The 13,509-nt window shown below is 38.3% G+C and overlaps 1 protein-coding gene across 24 annotated transcripts in view; it reads right to left on the bottom strand.

Annotated features, from left to right (window-relative positions):
- LOC110961804 (neurexin-1a) overlaps positions 1-13,509 on the bottom strand; it is a 254,010-nt gene that overhangs the window by 224,111 nt on the left and 16,390 nt on the right. For 10 of the 24 annotated variants that reach the window (XM_051960402.1, XM_051960424.1, XM_051960401.1 and 7 more), the window contains exons 3-5: positions 10,699-10,716; positions 8,496-8,525; positions 7,229-7,276 (exon numbers count right to left, since the gene is read on the bottom strand). The exons of 5 other annotated variants lie outside the window; for them this stretch is intronic. In XM_051960402.1, the coding sequence (XP_051816362.1) occupies positions 7,229-7,276; positions 8,496-8,525; positions 10,699-10,716 (96 nt within the window). The remainder of the gene's footprint in view (positions 1-7,228; positions 7,277-8,495; positions 8,526-10,698; positions 10,717-13,509) is intronic. 9 more of the 24 variants (XM_051960409.1, XM_051960412.1, XM_051960414.1 and 6 more) reach the window with 5 other exon arrangements.

Genomic DNA, 13,509 nt, shown 5'->3' with positions numbered 1-13,509 from the left:
ATTCCTTCAGTGAAGGCCGGTAACAGGGCCATAATCCATGATCTAAATGCTGAACTATAACTAAACAAACCGACATGCAAAGGATGCATTTCACAGTCTACAGCTGAAGTATAGGTATCTACCTTTAATCTATTTTCTGCTACAATTCATCCACTTCCTTCTGCGGGCCAAGAAATAGAGTTTTTCATCACTGCAGTCTCTCACTGGCATCGACCAGCAATATTGATCGGGAGCAGATCTCCTTCCACTCTACCTGGGGAGCCAGATGAGCCTTGTTCATATTGATCCAACCTTTTTATTCTACATTCTCTTTCGTCCTTTCTTTAGGTCGGAGAAAAAAAATATATGCTTGTCATCTTTTATTATAAATACTCCCTCGGAGAGGCATTGATGACTATTAATCCAAAGGCCACGGTTAGATTGTGTTACCATTGATGATCTACACAAGAAGGCAGACAACACTGCTGAAACCCACCTTCAGTTTCAGAAGAATCTGTCTTGTATGACAGTTTTTGATTTGAAGACATGCTAGTGTTTATTTGATTGAGGATGCAGGTGATGAAGCTGATGCTGGCACAAAGAGGCAAAACATGTCTATCAGGAAACCAGGCAAGCAGGTTTGATGTATGAAAACAAATGTTTGCTAGAAACAAAGAAACCCAATTTTCTTCTTCTTCTTCTTCTTCAAAAAAAGAGAAAACATTCACTTAACTTCAGGCAACGGTTTGAGTGTTTTATTCTTTTCCTTCATCACTATATTTCCCCTCTGTGTTTATTATAATCACATGCCTCTGTTTTATAATCCCACTTTATCACGCTTCTACTTTTCCACATAGTACCCCTCTCCCTTTCTCTGCCCATTTCCTTGTGCTCATTCTTTAAATGCCTCTCTCTGTCTGCTTTAAGTCCTTCACTCCCTCACTGTGTCTTCCTGCCTCCCCCTCAGGAGCAGAATCTGTGGTAATGTACTAATCTGTGGAGCTTTAGTGCAGTCTTGCCAATCTGCCATGTCAAGATACACAAATCTCACTCCAGGCAATTACAGGCCTTTTTTCTTTGTGCTGCAAAGGAGTCTGTTTCTCCATCTTGCATGCTGAGAACACTGCCTCTGTGACCCATCATGTACAATTACCCAGGTTGTAACAAACACTGCTGGCCCTGGGTGGTTTATGGAACAGGTAAGCTCAGCAGAGCAGGCGTAAAGGAGGTAAATTAATATGTAATAAATACAAATTCAGTTCACATAACATCTTGCTGTAATAATGTTTGTTTAGAGCACTCGTGCAATTGAATCCAACATGGAAACAAGGAAGCCAATTCCTTATCAGACTGGCTTCATGCAAAGTCAATATGGAGACACTGGGAAGAAAGTTTTTCAAAGACTTTAAAGAAGTAACTCTTTGCCAGTGGATATCTGAAGCACACACCAGAGCACTTTTTTTTCCAAACTTTGCTGTATTCTTTACATGTCTTTTCGTCATCTGTCAGTCTGAGTCTTGTTTCTGATATAAGAGCAAGTCTGAAGGCATGAAGGCATTAAAGCCATGTTTCGACAGCCTCTGACTTCTCCCGTTGGTTGGGAGTTCATTGGCTCCCAATAAAAAAAAAAGGCCCTATAATGAATTTGGGGGCTTAGAAGTTGATTATCAAGACATGACTGAAAAAGAAATGGGAAAAAATGGGATTTTTTTCCCTGAATGTCACTCAAATGAAAGAACTGGAGTAGAGAAATTGCTTTATTATTGCTTGTACTAAACTTGTGATGATGGGTTTGTATAAGGGGGATGCAAATCAAAATAATAAAATAGAAGAGGATCCATCAAGATGGTAAACTACACTAAACAATTTGTAAGTTAATTTGTTTTCATTGATTTATCCAGTTTTGAAATGTTCTATTGATAAACTGATCTGGCATTCTTAACACAGCAGCACTTTCTTTGGTAAAATTATGTTTAAAAGGTGGTTTGCACCAATGGATTTGCTCTGTCTCACTAATCAAAGACAATTATCACCTGCTTGTGCAATCAAATGATGATATCCTGTCACATCTTCATAATTAATTATTATGATAACACTTATTCATTCCCCCCTCCCTCGAGCATTAATCATGTTTTCACACCATTGTTATGAGGAAACATGAGTAATCATATGTGTGAAATTAGTTTTGACGGAATTTTAATGGCATTCTCTTGACTCAATGCAAATAAATTAAGCCACTCTATTGTTTCCGTAGTTGTCTGTCAATTCTTTTTTTTTTTTTTTTTGATGGAGCAACAATTAAACTTCTTTGTAAAGGCCCTGAGGGGTCTGTTGCCTGCAGCTAATGAGGGTGATAAAACTATAACATCAGTATTAGCTTTTTTTCCCTCGTCTTTAAGTTTCGACATAAGGATTTAGAGTATTTCAGGAGGAACCTGCTTACTTTTTCAGTTCAATGGCTGTTGTGCTAAGGATTGAGCTTTGAAATTTAGGTCAGTCAACAGGAATATTTGCTTAAGCTTTCACAAATGAAGGTAATACTGAAACACTTCAGCAAAGACGTGGGGAGAAAAAAAAACTGATACTGAGACTTAAAATCTCAAACTGAGCGAAACTGTGACACTTGCCAGATAATGTCATGGTAAACATCTGTGCTTGTGTTTAGAGTGTGTCTCCTTAAGGAGCTGTTTGAATATGACAAAAACTGCAAAGCAACACAGAAATATAAGGGCAGGGTCCACGCCTTTCTGTAAGCACCTGGATTCTACTTCACTCATAATTTGAAAGCTGGAAGGGTCTGACTGTAGATTAACTGTCTTTTTAGTCGTTTTTCTTCATAACGGTAAATCGTCTTTTTAGTTTAGGGTCTTATGTCATGAGATATATATTTTTTCTGCATTTTGATAATAATTTCCTGAGGGGGGGAAAAATAACAGCTACTCATTTGTATGCAGCACAGCGTTCAGCCAGGCTCTTAATTTGGGAATTTCAGAGCAGATGGCAATGATGTTGCATATATGCCAAGACCTACAGAAAAACCTAGTTCAGCTTTTGTTGAAAAAATCTGCTTCTCAAATAGCACCTCCACTTGCAGTTTACATAATGGCAGTGCAGATGACCACTTACGGTAAGGTATTATTAAGTCAAAGTGTTGCCTCCAGCGGAAGTGAGAATCAAGACTTTCGGGAACAAGCACTCAGTGCCACCCTCAATAAAGGTTGTCTTGATTTTTGTAATTGTGACTGCATTATGTGCCGTACAGGTTACTATCTATTCAACGAGACAAGACTGCTAACGCAGATGTGCTTCATGTCTGGGGTTAAAGCTAAGAAAGTGTAATCCTGCGGGAGTCAGTGGAGCTGAAAGAATTTCACTGACAGTCTTCATGTGAAGCTACAAAGGCAACATCTGTTGTTGATTCAACGCACACCACATGGTATCGTGTTACCTGTCAGATAAAGAAAGTAGACAAGTCCTGACAAGTTGCACTCTGACATGCCATTTCACATTATTTAAAAGTACTTGTTGCCTTCCCATTGCAAAGGTGGCATGTGCTTTAGATGGGCTACTCTCTAATTGTAGCAATCACAACAAATTATAGAAAGCGTCTCTCAGGAAAATCACCTCCACTCTGCTCCTCCAATTCACACACAACACCACAACCCTCACAGGTATTAAGTACACTACGACATACACATATACATGCACGCCTTAAAGCTTAAATATGACTATTATGAGAACAATGACAGATCTTTCACTTATTTGTCATCATAATTACAGTTTGTCACTTATATGCGCCTTTACATTCATGTGTCTAGTGTGACATTATGTTGTTGTCACTTCATAACCCTGTCAACCTTACTTAAGGCAAAGAAGAAATATGAAATTCATGAGCATCGGAACCAACACAAATGTGGAACAAACGCTGTCGACTCCGCCGTGTTGTCCTCAACTCTGGTACATAACCGTTGTGAGGTCAGAAAAGCCAGACTACACCAAATAATCATGCACTCCATCATTACTCACAAATCAATTATCTATCTATCATGTCACATCTAATCTTAACAAACAAGTTGTAAAATATAATTTTCAACGTATTTCCTCAAATTATTCTAAAAGGAATGCATATAGGTGACAAATTAAAGGAAAACCCAATGCATAATGTTTTATTAAGGTGTAAGACCACAACATACTGCCAGAACAGCTGTAGTGGGTATTGGCATTGATTCTCTAAGTCTTGGGAACTCTACTGGAGTTTTGGAACACCATTTTTCCAAAAGATAACGCTGTCTAATGCTGCTATCTAACATATTCGACCAAAATCCGTTATAGGTGTTCGACGGGCTTGGGATTCAGTGACTGTGAAGGCCATATCATTTGATTCACATGATGTTCACACTCATCAAATCATCCAGTGACCCCTCTTGCCCAATGCATGGAGACATTGTCATCCTGGAAGAGAACACTGCCATCAGGATGGAAATGTTTCAACAGAGGATAAAAGTGATAACTCAGAACAACTTTGTATTGATCTGCAACAACCCTTCCCTCTAAGGGGATAAGTGGACACAAACCATGCCAGCAAAATGCACCCCACAGTAAAACAACACCACTGAATTCCCTAAATAAAGGGATAAATGTTGGGGATTTTCCTCTAATTTGTCATTTGTTGCTATCTTTAAACTGTGAGTTGGAACTCTTGAAATTTAATAATGCTCTATTATGACCTCCGCAGTTACAGAGACTGTCAAATTGCATAATTTCGGACACTACATCATCCTACATCACTTGTGCTGAAGTAAATGGGTGGTTAAATCCCACATACTGTACGTCAAGTGAAGCTTCGTCAGTGTTTTTCACTGACCTAAACACACTCGTACAGTACTTACTCACTGAGCTGTGCTGAATCCCGGCTTAAGTACCATCCATTTTTGTACAATGCCATGACAAATACAAACATACATAGACCTTCTTACAAGATGCTTGTTCTTCAAGGTTAAAGGTCCACGTCCTGGATTAAATGCTAGAATAACTAATGCAGTCATTTGTGTCAGCTGTAACAGCTCATGCATATCTAGCAGACGATAAACTATAAGATAATTCCAAAGTTAATATCTAAAGGCATGGGTCATCCCTACAAATCTGTGCCACCCAGTTAATATGCCCTGTGTGTCAGCCTTCTGTAATTTAAACAAGAGGAGGAACAGCATATTTTAAACATCCATTAAATTTGACATGTAAAATATAACACGTCATGCACAAACAAACTAGCAGAGGGATTCACTGGCCCACTTCACAGAAATCCCGGTGTATGTGCACAGTGTGATGAAAAGGGACAATTTCCATCTTTAGAAAGTGAAAGCAATTACATTAGGAAGTATACTAATTTAGAAATAGCCCAGTTGTACCTGTAAGCCTGTCTGCACAGCCTGCAGTCCCCCTTAAGCTGCACATGGCAGTTTATTGTGATGACAGCAATTAAATACCCTGGTGATTTGTGTGCCAATGGTATTATGACTTATCCTGCCCTGCTCTCTGGAGCTGGATGGAAGCAAGGCTTTTGGAATACAGTGTCAGTATACCAGCAGAAAGCAGCACAAGCCCATCCTTAAAAGGGCTAGCAATGAAACAGAGGATAAACCATACAAGTGGCTAACATGACACAGGAGGATCTCAGGGGGGGCTAACATAATACACAATATTCTCACAAGCTTAAAGCAGACAATGAATACAAGCACTTGTCGTCACTCCTAGATGTAGTGCCCATGTGGGGATATGTGTGGCCGCACAGTGCATAACTGGATTGACTGGGTTTCACACTGTACGTCACAGGGGACAACTAACCACGGCCCGAATTAGAAGCTGTGTGCCATGTATGGCAGATTTGTGCCTCATCAGCATTATCTCAATCTCTCCCTGTGGCTTTCCTTCTGCCACATACAAGCCGGGTGCTTGGTACAGCGTAGTAAAAACCCCAGCTTCAGATGAAGCATTGCCGGGTACACTAAAACCAACAGACAGCATCGAGTGTGCATTAGGGGTTTGAAAGGGGTTTAACACTCCATTATATGACCAGCTAACTAGTGTAAACAGCTAACACTAGAGGGAACAATTGACTAGTCCTAGATTACATAATCCTTCCCAGTATCACTACATTTACATCGGCTTTACACATGAATACATTTATGTTTCAGGCAGAAAAAAAATTCACTGCAGGATAAAATTAGCCTATGTGTTTACAGAATGCCAAATGCCTAGATTTGATCTTCCATAATGAAGTCAATGACAAACAGCCTATTAGTCCAAGGATTTTGCAAAATTTAGCATAAAGGGATTGCTGCAGATATGTTTTGTTTTGGAACCGCACCTACAGTGACTTTCTGTTTTCAAAATGAAAAAGAATAATGTAATAAGAATCACATTTGTTGTATGTACTGTGTGGAAAATATGTAATAAAAAGCACACTCAGATGCATCCATTTCCAGAACTATAAGCGACCAGTAGAAGAATGGCAGTACAGTGATAATGGCACTTACCTTAGAAGATGGAAAAATCTGTGTCTATATTTTACATTGTGCAATGGATTTTTATTGATGTGCATGTGAGAGTGTGTGTTTGTAGCCCCTATTACATAATCTATACATTTTGGTATAAAGACTTGTCTAAAGCGTGGCAGATTGAGGGTTTTGGATAAGTTTCCAGGAATTACACAGCAATGTCCTCTGAAGAGATGGAACTATGACTGTGTATGTGTGTGTGGGTGTGTGTGCGAATGATTCCCGTGTCTTCCTATATATCACTGCAGCATAACATCCTATACTGCACAAACCAGAACAGCTCTAATTCCTCACACTTCACACAGGTCAGTTCGAAGACTTACCTGCTCAGATGATGTTTCACAAGTACAAGACAAGAGATGGCATTTTACAGAACACAATAGCTTCTATTTGGTGTAAAGAAACAGAAATGTTCCAAACAGGTTTATAAAAATGTATAAAAATAGAATTAATGACAGTGAATCTCAAAGGAAGAGCAAGCAAAATCAAGGAGGAAATATCAAATGCAAATGAAATGCTTGAATGTCATCATGTTCCTCATTACTTTTCAAATTAGTTAAACAATATTATTCAGTGTTATTCTCCAATTAGTAACCCACACATACTGACATTCAAGTGCATCACACTACTGTAAGCTAATGAGGACTTGCAATATTTAGCTTTACTTCAACTTGAAAGAATCAAAGTTTTACCTTGAATGCTCAGTAGGGACCTTAGAAGCCAAGCTTCCCCTCTCTGCCCTGAGGAGGAGAGTCAAATGGTAAAGATCAGAAGTCCACTTACCCCACAGGGAGAAGAGGTGAGGATCACAGCCAGGATGGGAGGCCCGCAACATTATGATCAAGTCTCACCCGCAACCCCCTCCCCCCACAAAAAGAAAATCTGAATTTGAACAAAAATAGTGTAGTTACCCCTGGGTGGTGGTGTACTGGAACTAGGACAGCAACTATTGTGTTCATATGCCCATGTGGTTCTCATTTATGATTCCCATGCATCAAGCAGAAAAGAACAGGTGACACAGCTTAAACGTGTGACTGCAGAGTGAAAGCGGCACCTACCTTGAAAAGCTTTCATTAATAGTTGAAAAAGCAATTTAAAAAATGCCAATGACTTTATATACTTCTTACAACGTGAGTATATAATGGCACAAACACTGCTGTCATAGCATGACGAATTTAGAGAACTGAAAGGGTAGTACCTTTACTTTTACCTATGAGATTTGATGAAATGTTCCATGAAGAAAGCAGATTCCAGACAAAAAGGGAGAACAAAAGGAGAGGAGACACAAATAAGTGCCGTGGTCAAGTTGGAAAAGGACAGAGGACTGGAGGAAGAGGCTTGATGGTTGCAAGTATGTGCAAATAGGAGGGAGGAAAATGTGTGAAGGCAACAAGAATAACAATGGAAAGTGGAAAAATAGGAAAAATACTTCACATCAGTGCTCTGCTGCATGATATGCAGTAGCACACAAATGAAAGATGAAGATAGAATGGACAGACTGTGCAGACACTCGCGACGTGCATTACTGAGCGAGGACAGATGAGGATTAGCTTCAAAATTCAGTAAGCTATTTTCCACCATCATGCATTACATTCAAATAATGTTAATGCAAATGTCCCTTTACTTGAACCACATCGCTATTAAACAAAAGATAGTACAGTGAGTGTGAATAATTAAATAAAGAAATACGAGGGGGGTGCAAAAATGACACAGCTAACCAGCAGAGCGCGGAGTAGAAAACCACATGAGCTTGAAAAAGGGGTCAAATGGAAAAAAAAAAAAAAAGTCACTTGGAGACTCAAAATCAACCAGGTCATTCAAAATATATGAATTGACAGCCCATATTTGAAGCTTCAAGCCTGAGCGGTGCACAGGAGGTAGAGGCGAACACGTTTCTGAACACAATGGGAGCAGGAGGGACAATGGAGGAATGACAGGGAAAAGGAACGGAGCTCATACCTTGGTCGCCCATCATCAGGTGTGCCAGACCTTAAAGGAAAACAAGAGCACAGTCAGCAGAGAACAAGGGATCATGGGAAGCTGTGTGACACTGGCACGCAGGCATCTCTTTCAGAGCAGATGTCTGTGTTAACTCGAGGAGTGTTGGGAAAAGTGGGACGGAGAGAAAGAGGAGGATGCACAGACAGGGTTAGCAAGATGAGCATTTCGTCAACCAAACCAGGTTGCAATGCATCATCGCCACTTACTAGGCGTCATTCAGAAAATATAAATTCAGGGTGACCTCTTTCCTCTAAGATGATCACCCCACCCACAGCGCTTAAAATGTGCACAAATATCGACTGACCGTTTTAGTGTCCACGTCATATTTGACTCATATCACGCAGATATAAAAAGGAAGATGATTTAACATGTTCTGGTCACCGTTTTGCCTAAATGAAGAGTTTAATTTTATTGCATTCACTTGATCACAGTTAAACAGTATATTTACCAGGAAAAGGAGCTAAAAGCATAGCATTAACAGCACTGGTATAATTAGTAGGTGGCGCTGGCATCTATGTTTTGAATGTTGCAATTTAGCTCCGACACATTCAGCAACACCTGGAAGCTGGAAACGCTGGTGTTATTTAGCGACCATTAAATCTGTCTCCTAGCCCAGAGAATGAAAGCAAGTGGTGTAGAACGAGCTCACAAACTGACTGACATGAGCACAGTATCAAATTAATAGAAATATTATAAATTAACAATCCTTTACTCTGTTTTCGTGGAATCTTGATGAAAGCAAAGTGACCAATCTTGCCAAAAAAAGGGAGCTACTTTTGTGTGAAAAGTCTGAGTAGAAGAGATTAGGGTCTCTTTGAATGACAATATACTTACCTACAAAACATTTCTCATATTCAACCAAATTAAAGCTGCATAAGCTTCCCATATTGTTTGAGAAAACCAGCATATCACACTGTCAGTTTACAGCAGTAATTACCGTGAAGAAACAGTGAGATAAGGAAAACTCTGCTTTTAGTTGATTTAATAGTTTCTTTTCATTTCATGAATTAATACTGATTAACATATACATATGTACATATGCTTTCTGTAACAATACTGTCATAATAATGGCTTTTTTTTTCGCAAATCCTTTATTTAAAGACGCCAACATGGACCATTCAATGTCTTTACTAGATGCCCTTTGAATTTCTGATTTATCAAATGTCACAACTGGCTCTGAGATGAAAAAAAAATCATGTTTTTTTTTTTTTTTTACTGAAGCAATTAAAGCACTGAAGTAGTTTATAAAAATCATTTTAAGTATACAGTGTAAACAAAAAGAAAACATTAATTTTCACCTAGTTTATCAATTTAATTTAGCAGATTTTTCTCTGTATAGTTGAATAACCATCAAGCTTCCATTTAAATTATTAAATGCAAAATTTAACAGCATATATTCCTAAAAAAATAGATACAATTAGGGGAAAACAAAAGGAAAATAAATTTTAGTTCTACAATTTTACTAAGGTTCACTTGTTTTCAGAACAAAAATGTTGAATGTGTTTTGATCAGTGTGTAACATACATTACTTATCTTATTAAAGATGGAAAATTCAGGAGAGAATATAATTTTACCTTGCAAAATTACTGCATTTTTATAAGATGCTTTTTTCTATTATTTACAGTACTTTTTTTTTTACATCCCAACCTGTTTTTGATTGTTTTTTAAACAGTGTGGGTGTTATCAGCAAACCAGCAGTACTCTGCTGAATAGAATACACATAAAGAAAAGCAAAATCTAATGCTTTTCTTCAAAACAACATGAAAAATAATACATAATAATATAACGCAGGTATTGCATTTCACAAAGAATTATCACAGTGAAGTGAAATGTGCAACGCTGTCACACGCTACACGAAAACATGCCAACATTATTTGACCTAAATACCACAGAACCTTTCAATATGTGACGTTAAGAAAAATGCATCTTCATTAGTTAAATGTTTTAGCTGTCGCAGTTACAGCAATTCTGGACCATGAACTGAATTCCCACTTAAAACAAATGACAAAAGAAAATGATGAAAATTTGATCAATCAGACTTACCACTCCAGTAATATCGACACCAATACCATTTTAAAACATTTCCTTACATTTACATAAAGAAGCCATAGCCATGACAGTTTGGAAGCACAAAATTTAGCAGGATGATTAAAATACCCACCTTCAGTATAGGTGTCTTCTGGAAGCACAGACAGGCAAAGAGAAAGAGAGGAAGATATTCATTAAGCAGCATGCAGACTAGTACTGGCCATTGCATGTCGTCACCATGCAAGGCATTAAACATCACATGCAAGTGACCTATTGTAACCCCTGCAGAGGAAATGCTGACTTATTCAAAGACTTTTATGCTGTTGTCACCCCGTTTTTGTTTTTGTTTTTTTTGGGTCAGACACTGACCTGGGATACAGGACAGAGTTGTAACTGAATGAGCCCTTCTGAATATTTGATATAACCTTGAAGAATTAGATTCTTTCAAGCAAGTCTTTGTTGGCAGCAGATAAAACTGGCACCACAGTTAAATGATTTAAGAACCAGTATTGATCCTGAGGCATGAGATGGCGAGGGGGATAAAAAGCACAACATCTTGAGGCTTGAGGCCGGTTCGTCCTGTTCTGTTAGGCTCATTTAAAGCTGTGTTTATCTGACTGTTCTAAAAACATGACGCACTCCAACTTTGGTACCAACAACCATTTATTTCGAATGAATGGAGTCGATATACGAGATTTGTTTTTCTTAAATGAAACCCAGCTCTATGATGAAATGCACTGCAAGAGAAAATAACCTAAATAAATAGAGCTGGGTGCGATAAAGCAATGCCTCTTAGGTTTCACAACGAGCACTGGGGTCTCATGTTACTAGAAATCTATTCAGGTGATTTGGTCACAATAGTAAAGGCAATGACCAGTGAGCACATGTTGGCGATGCAAAAAGAGATTGCCTCCCAGATGAAATTGCCCTAAGATTAATTTTCGCGATAAAAGTGAGTTTTGTGGAGGTGAGAAAACTGCCTTGTGAAATCTGTTACACTAATAAAGGAGACAGAGAGAAGAATTACATGTTGGGAAAGCAAACAGGTGGGGTAAACATCATGCTACCGGTGGGGAAATAAATTGGTTTGTGACTGGAAGCATGCAAAAGTAATCAAATGAGAATGTGTAAGGGCCCATACACTGCCTATAAAAAGAAAACATATAGTCAGTCAGCAGTTCTGTTGTGTCAATGAATATTAAAATATTCAAATCATGACAGCAGATTTACACAAAATGCTATAAAATATTTTTAATAGAAAGGGGGGAAAAAAACTTAATGAGATTACCTTAACTTCGGATTAAGACAATAATGAGCCGAAATCATGAAGACACTTGCATGCAATGTCCAAGTAATATTACACAAGCAAAAATGGTCCTGCAGTCAGTCCGTTTGCTTTAACCATGCCACCAGTTAGGAACAGAGGCCTGGTCTCCTCTACAAGATAAACTCCTACCTCTTTAAAATGGTTTCTTGCCCAGATTTAAGCGATTTTTTGGACCCAAAACTTACCATCACCACTGGCTCCCCTTCCAAATCAGACACCATGCACAAAATCAATCCAAATCATCACTTTGTGAACAAATTATAAGACAATTAAACAGGTCACTGAACACCAATTATGTCAAATTTAGTAGGATTCAATTTTGTTTGCATACATTTTTTCTAATGGTAGGTTCTTAATGTGAAATCATTTTGATTACATACTATAAACTGCAGTAGTCCCTCATTTATCCAAGCCCTTTGGGAATTTACCCACAAGCACACATGCGGACATGTGAAACTTGTGCATTTGGTTTGGAATGGTTGAATTCAGATCGACTGAAGTGCGAGCACACGTGGATCAGATTTGCCAATTCGAGTGAAAGAGGACATTCAGATAAATGAGATTCTATTGTCAAAGAATATACAAACATGCATTTTGTTCACAAAAAGTTTGCTTGATGATGAGAAGCACGCTGCTGAAAAAAGCATTCTGACGAGGCAAGCATGAAGCTGGCAGTTGCAAAGTGACCACATGAGAAAAGTGAAAGAAACAAGAACATTCACTGATGTCAAGGCCCCAAAGACCAATGCTGACTTATGCATTTTGCTGCAATAACTAATTATTAACTCAATTTGCTGCAGTGTACAGTAACTGTATTCTTAATTGCACTGCATTTAAATTCAGAGAGTGACCTGTGCAGGAGGAGCATTTTAAAAGTTTGTTTATGATTGTGTAGAAGGTAATTATACCATTAACACTGTATTATTATGATTCCCTTCCTCTAATCATTTGTGATCAAAACAAAATTAAAATATAATTTAGGAACGCATTTATTAATTATCACAGTTATTTAAGTACAGCTTGAGATGAAGGCAGTATTTACATCTTTCTATTAAATCTAATCTGTGCACATTATCCTCACAGAATTTTAAACCAGACCAGGGGACATAAATGACACCAGCAAGTTTGGAGTTGTGGTACATTAAAACACAGAATATAGCTGCTCCCTGAATTTGATTTGATGACGGATTACACTACAACCATTTATACAAATTGTGTCCTTCAGTGTCAGCAAATATGATGAATGGAAATTTAAGCAATCTTCACTGACCACACTAAATGATGTTTCATTTGGCGGTGCTCAGAAGAAAAGAGGCTTTCCTTTAACAGCAGTATCACCTGACAGGAACCATTAAAACAAGCCCCCCTATCACTCACATGCACACATTCTCTCACACACACACACACTTTCTCTTACAAATGTACCCAGCTGGTTACATTCTAATCCAGAGACGTAAATCCATTTAATCCCCTTGACAAAGTGATCCCAGTGCTATTGTGCTGGTAACACTACACCAAAATGCACTCAACTGTCTATCAGACGATCTGCATCTCTGATGGTCTTATGCTGTTGATCATGCACATGGTGTATGGCTCATGGAAAATAATTACATTACT

Source organism: Acanthochromis polyacanthus, chromosome 15, assembly GCF_021347895.1.
Source record: "Acanthochromis polyacanthus isolate Apoly-LR-REF ecotype Palm Island chromosome 15, KAUST_Apoly_ChrSc, whole genome shotgun sequence".
In the NCBI taxonomy this organism is placed as follows: Eukaryota; Metazoa; Chordata; class Actinopteri; family Pomacentridae; genus Acanthochromis; species Acanthochromis polyacanthus.
This window is presented reverse-complemented; position numbering and strand designations above follow the sequence as displayed.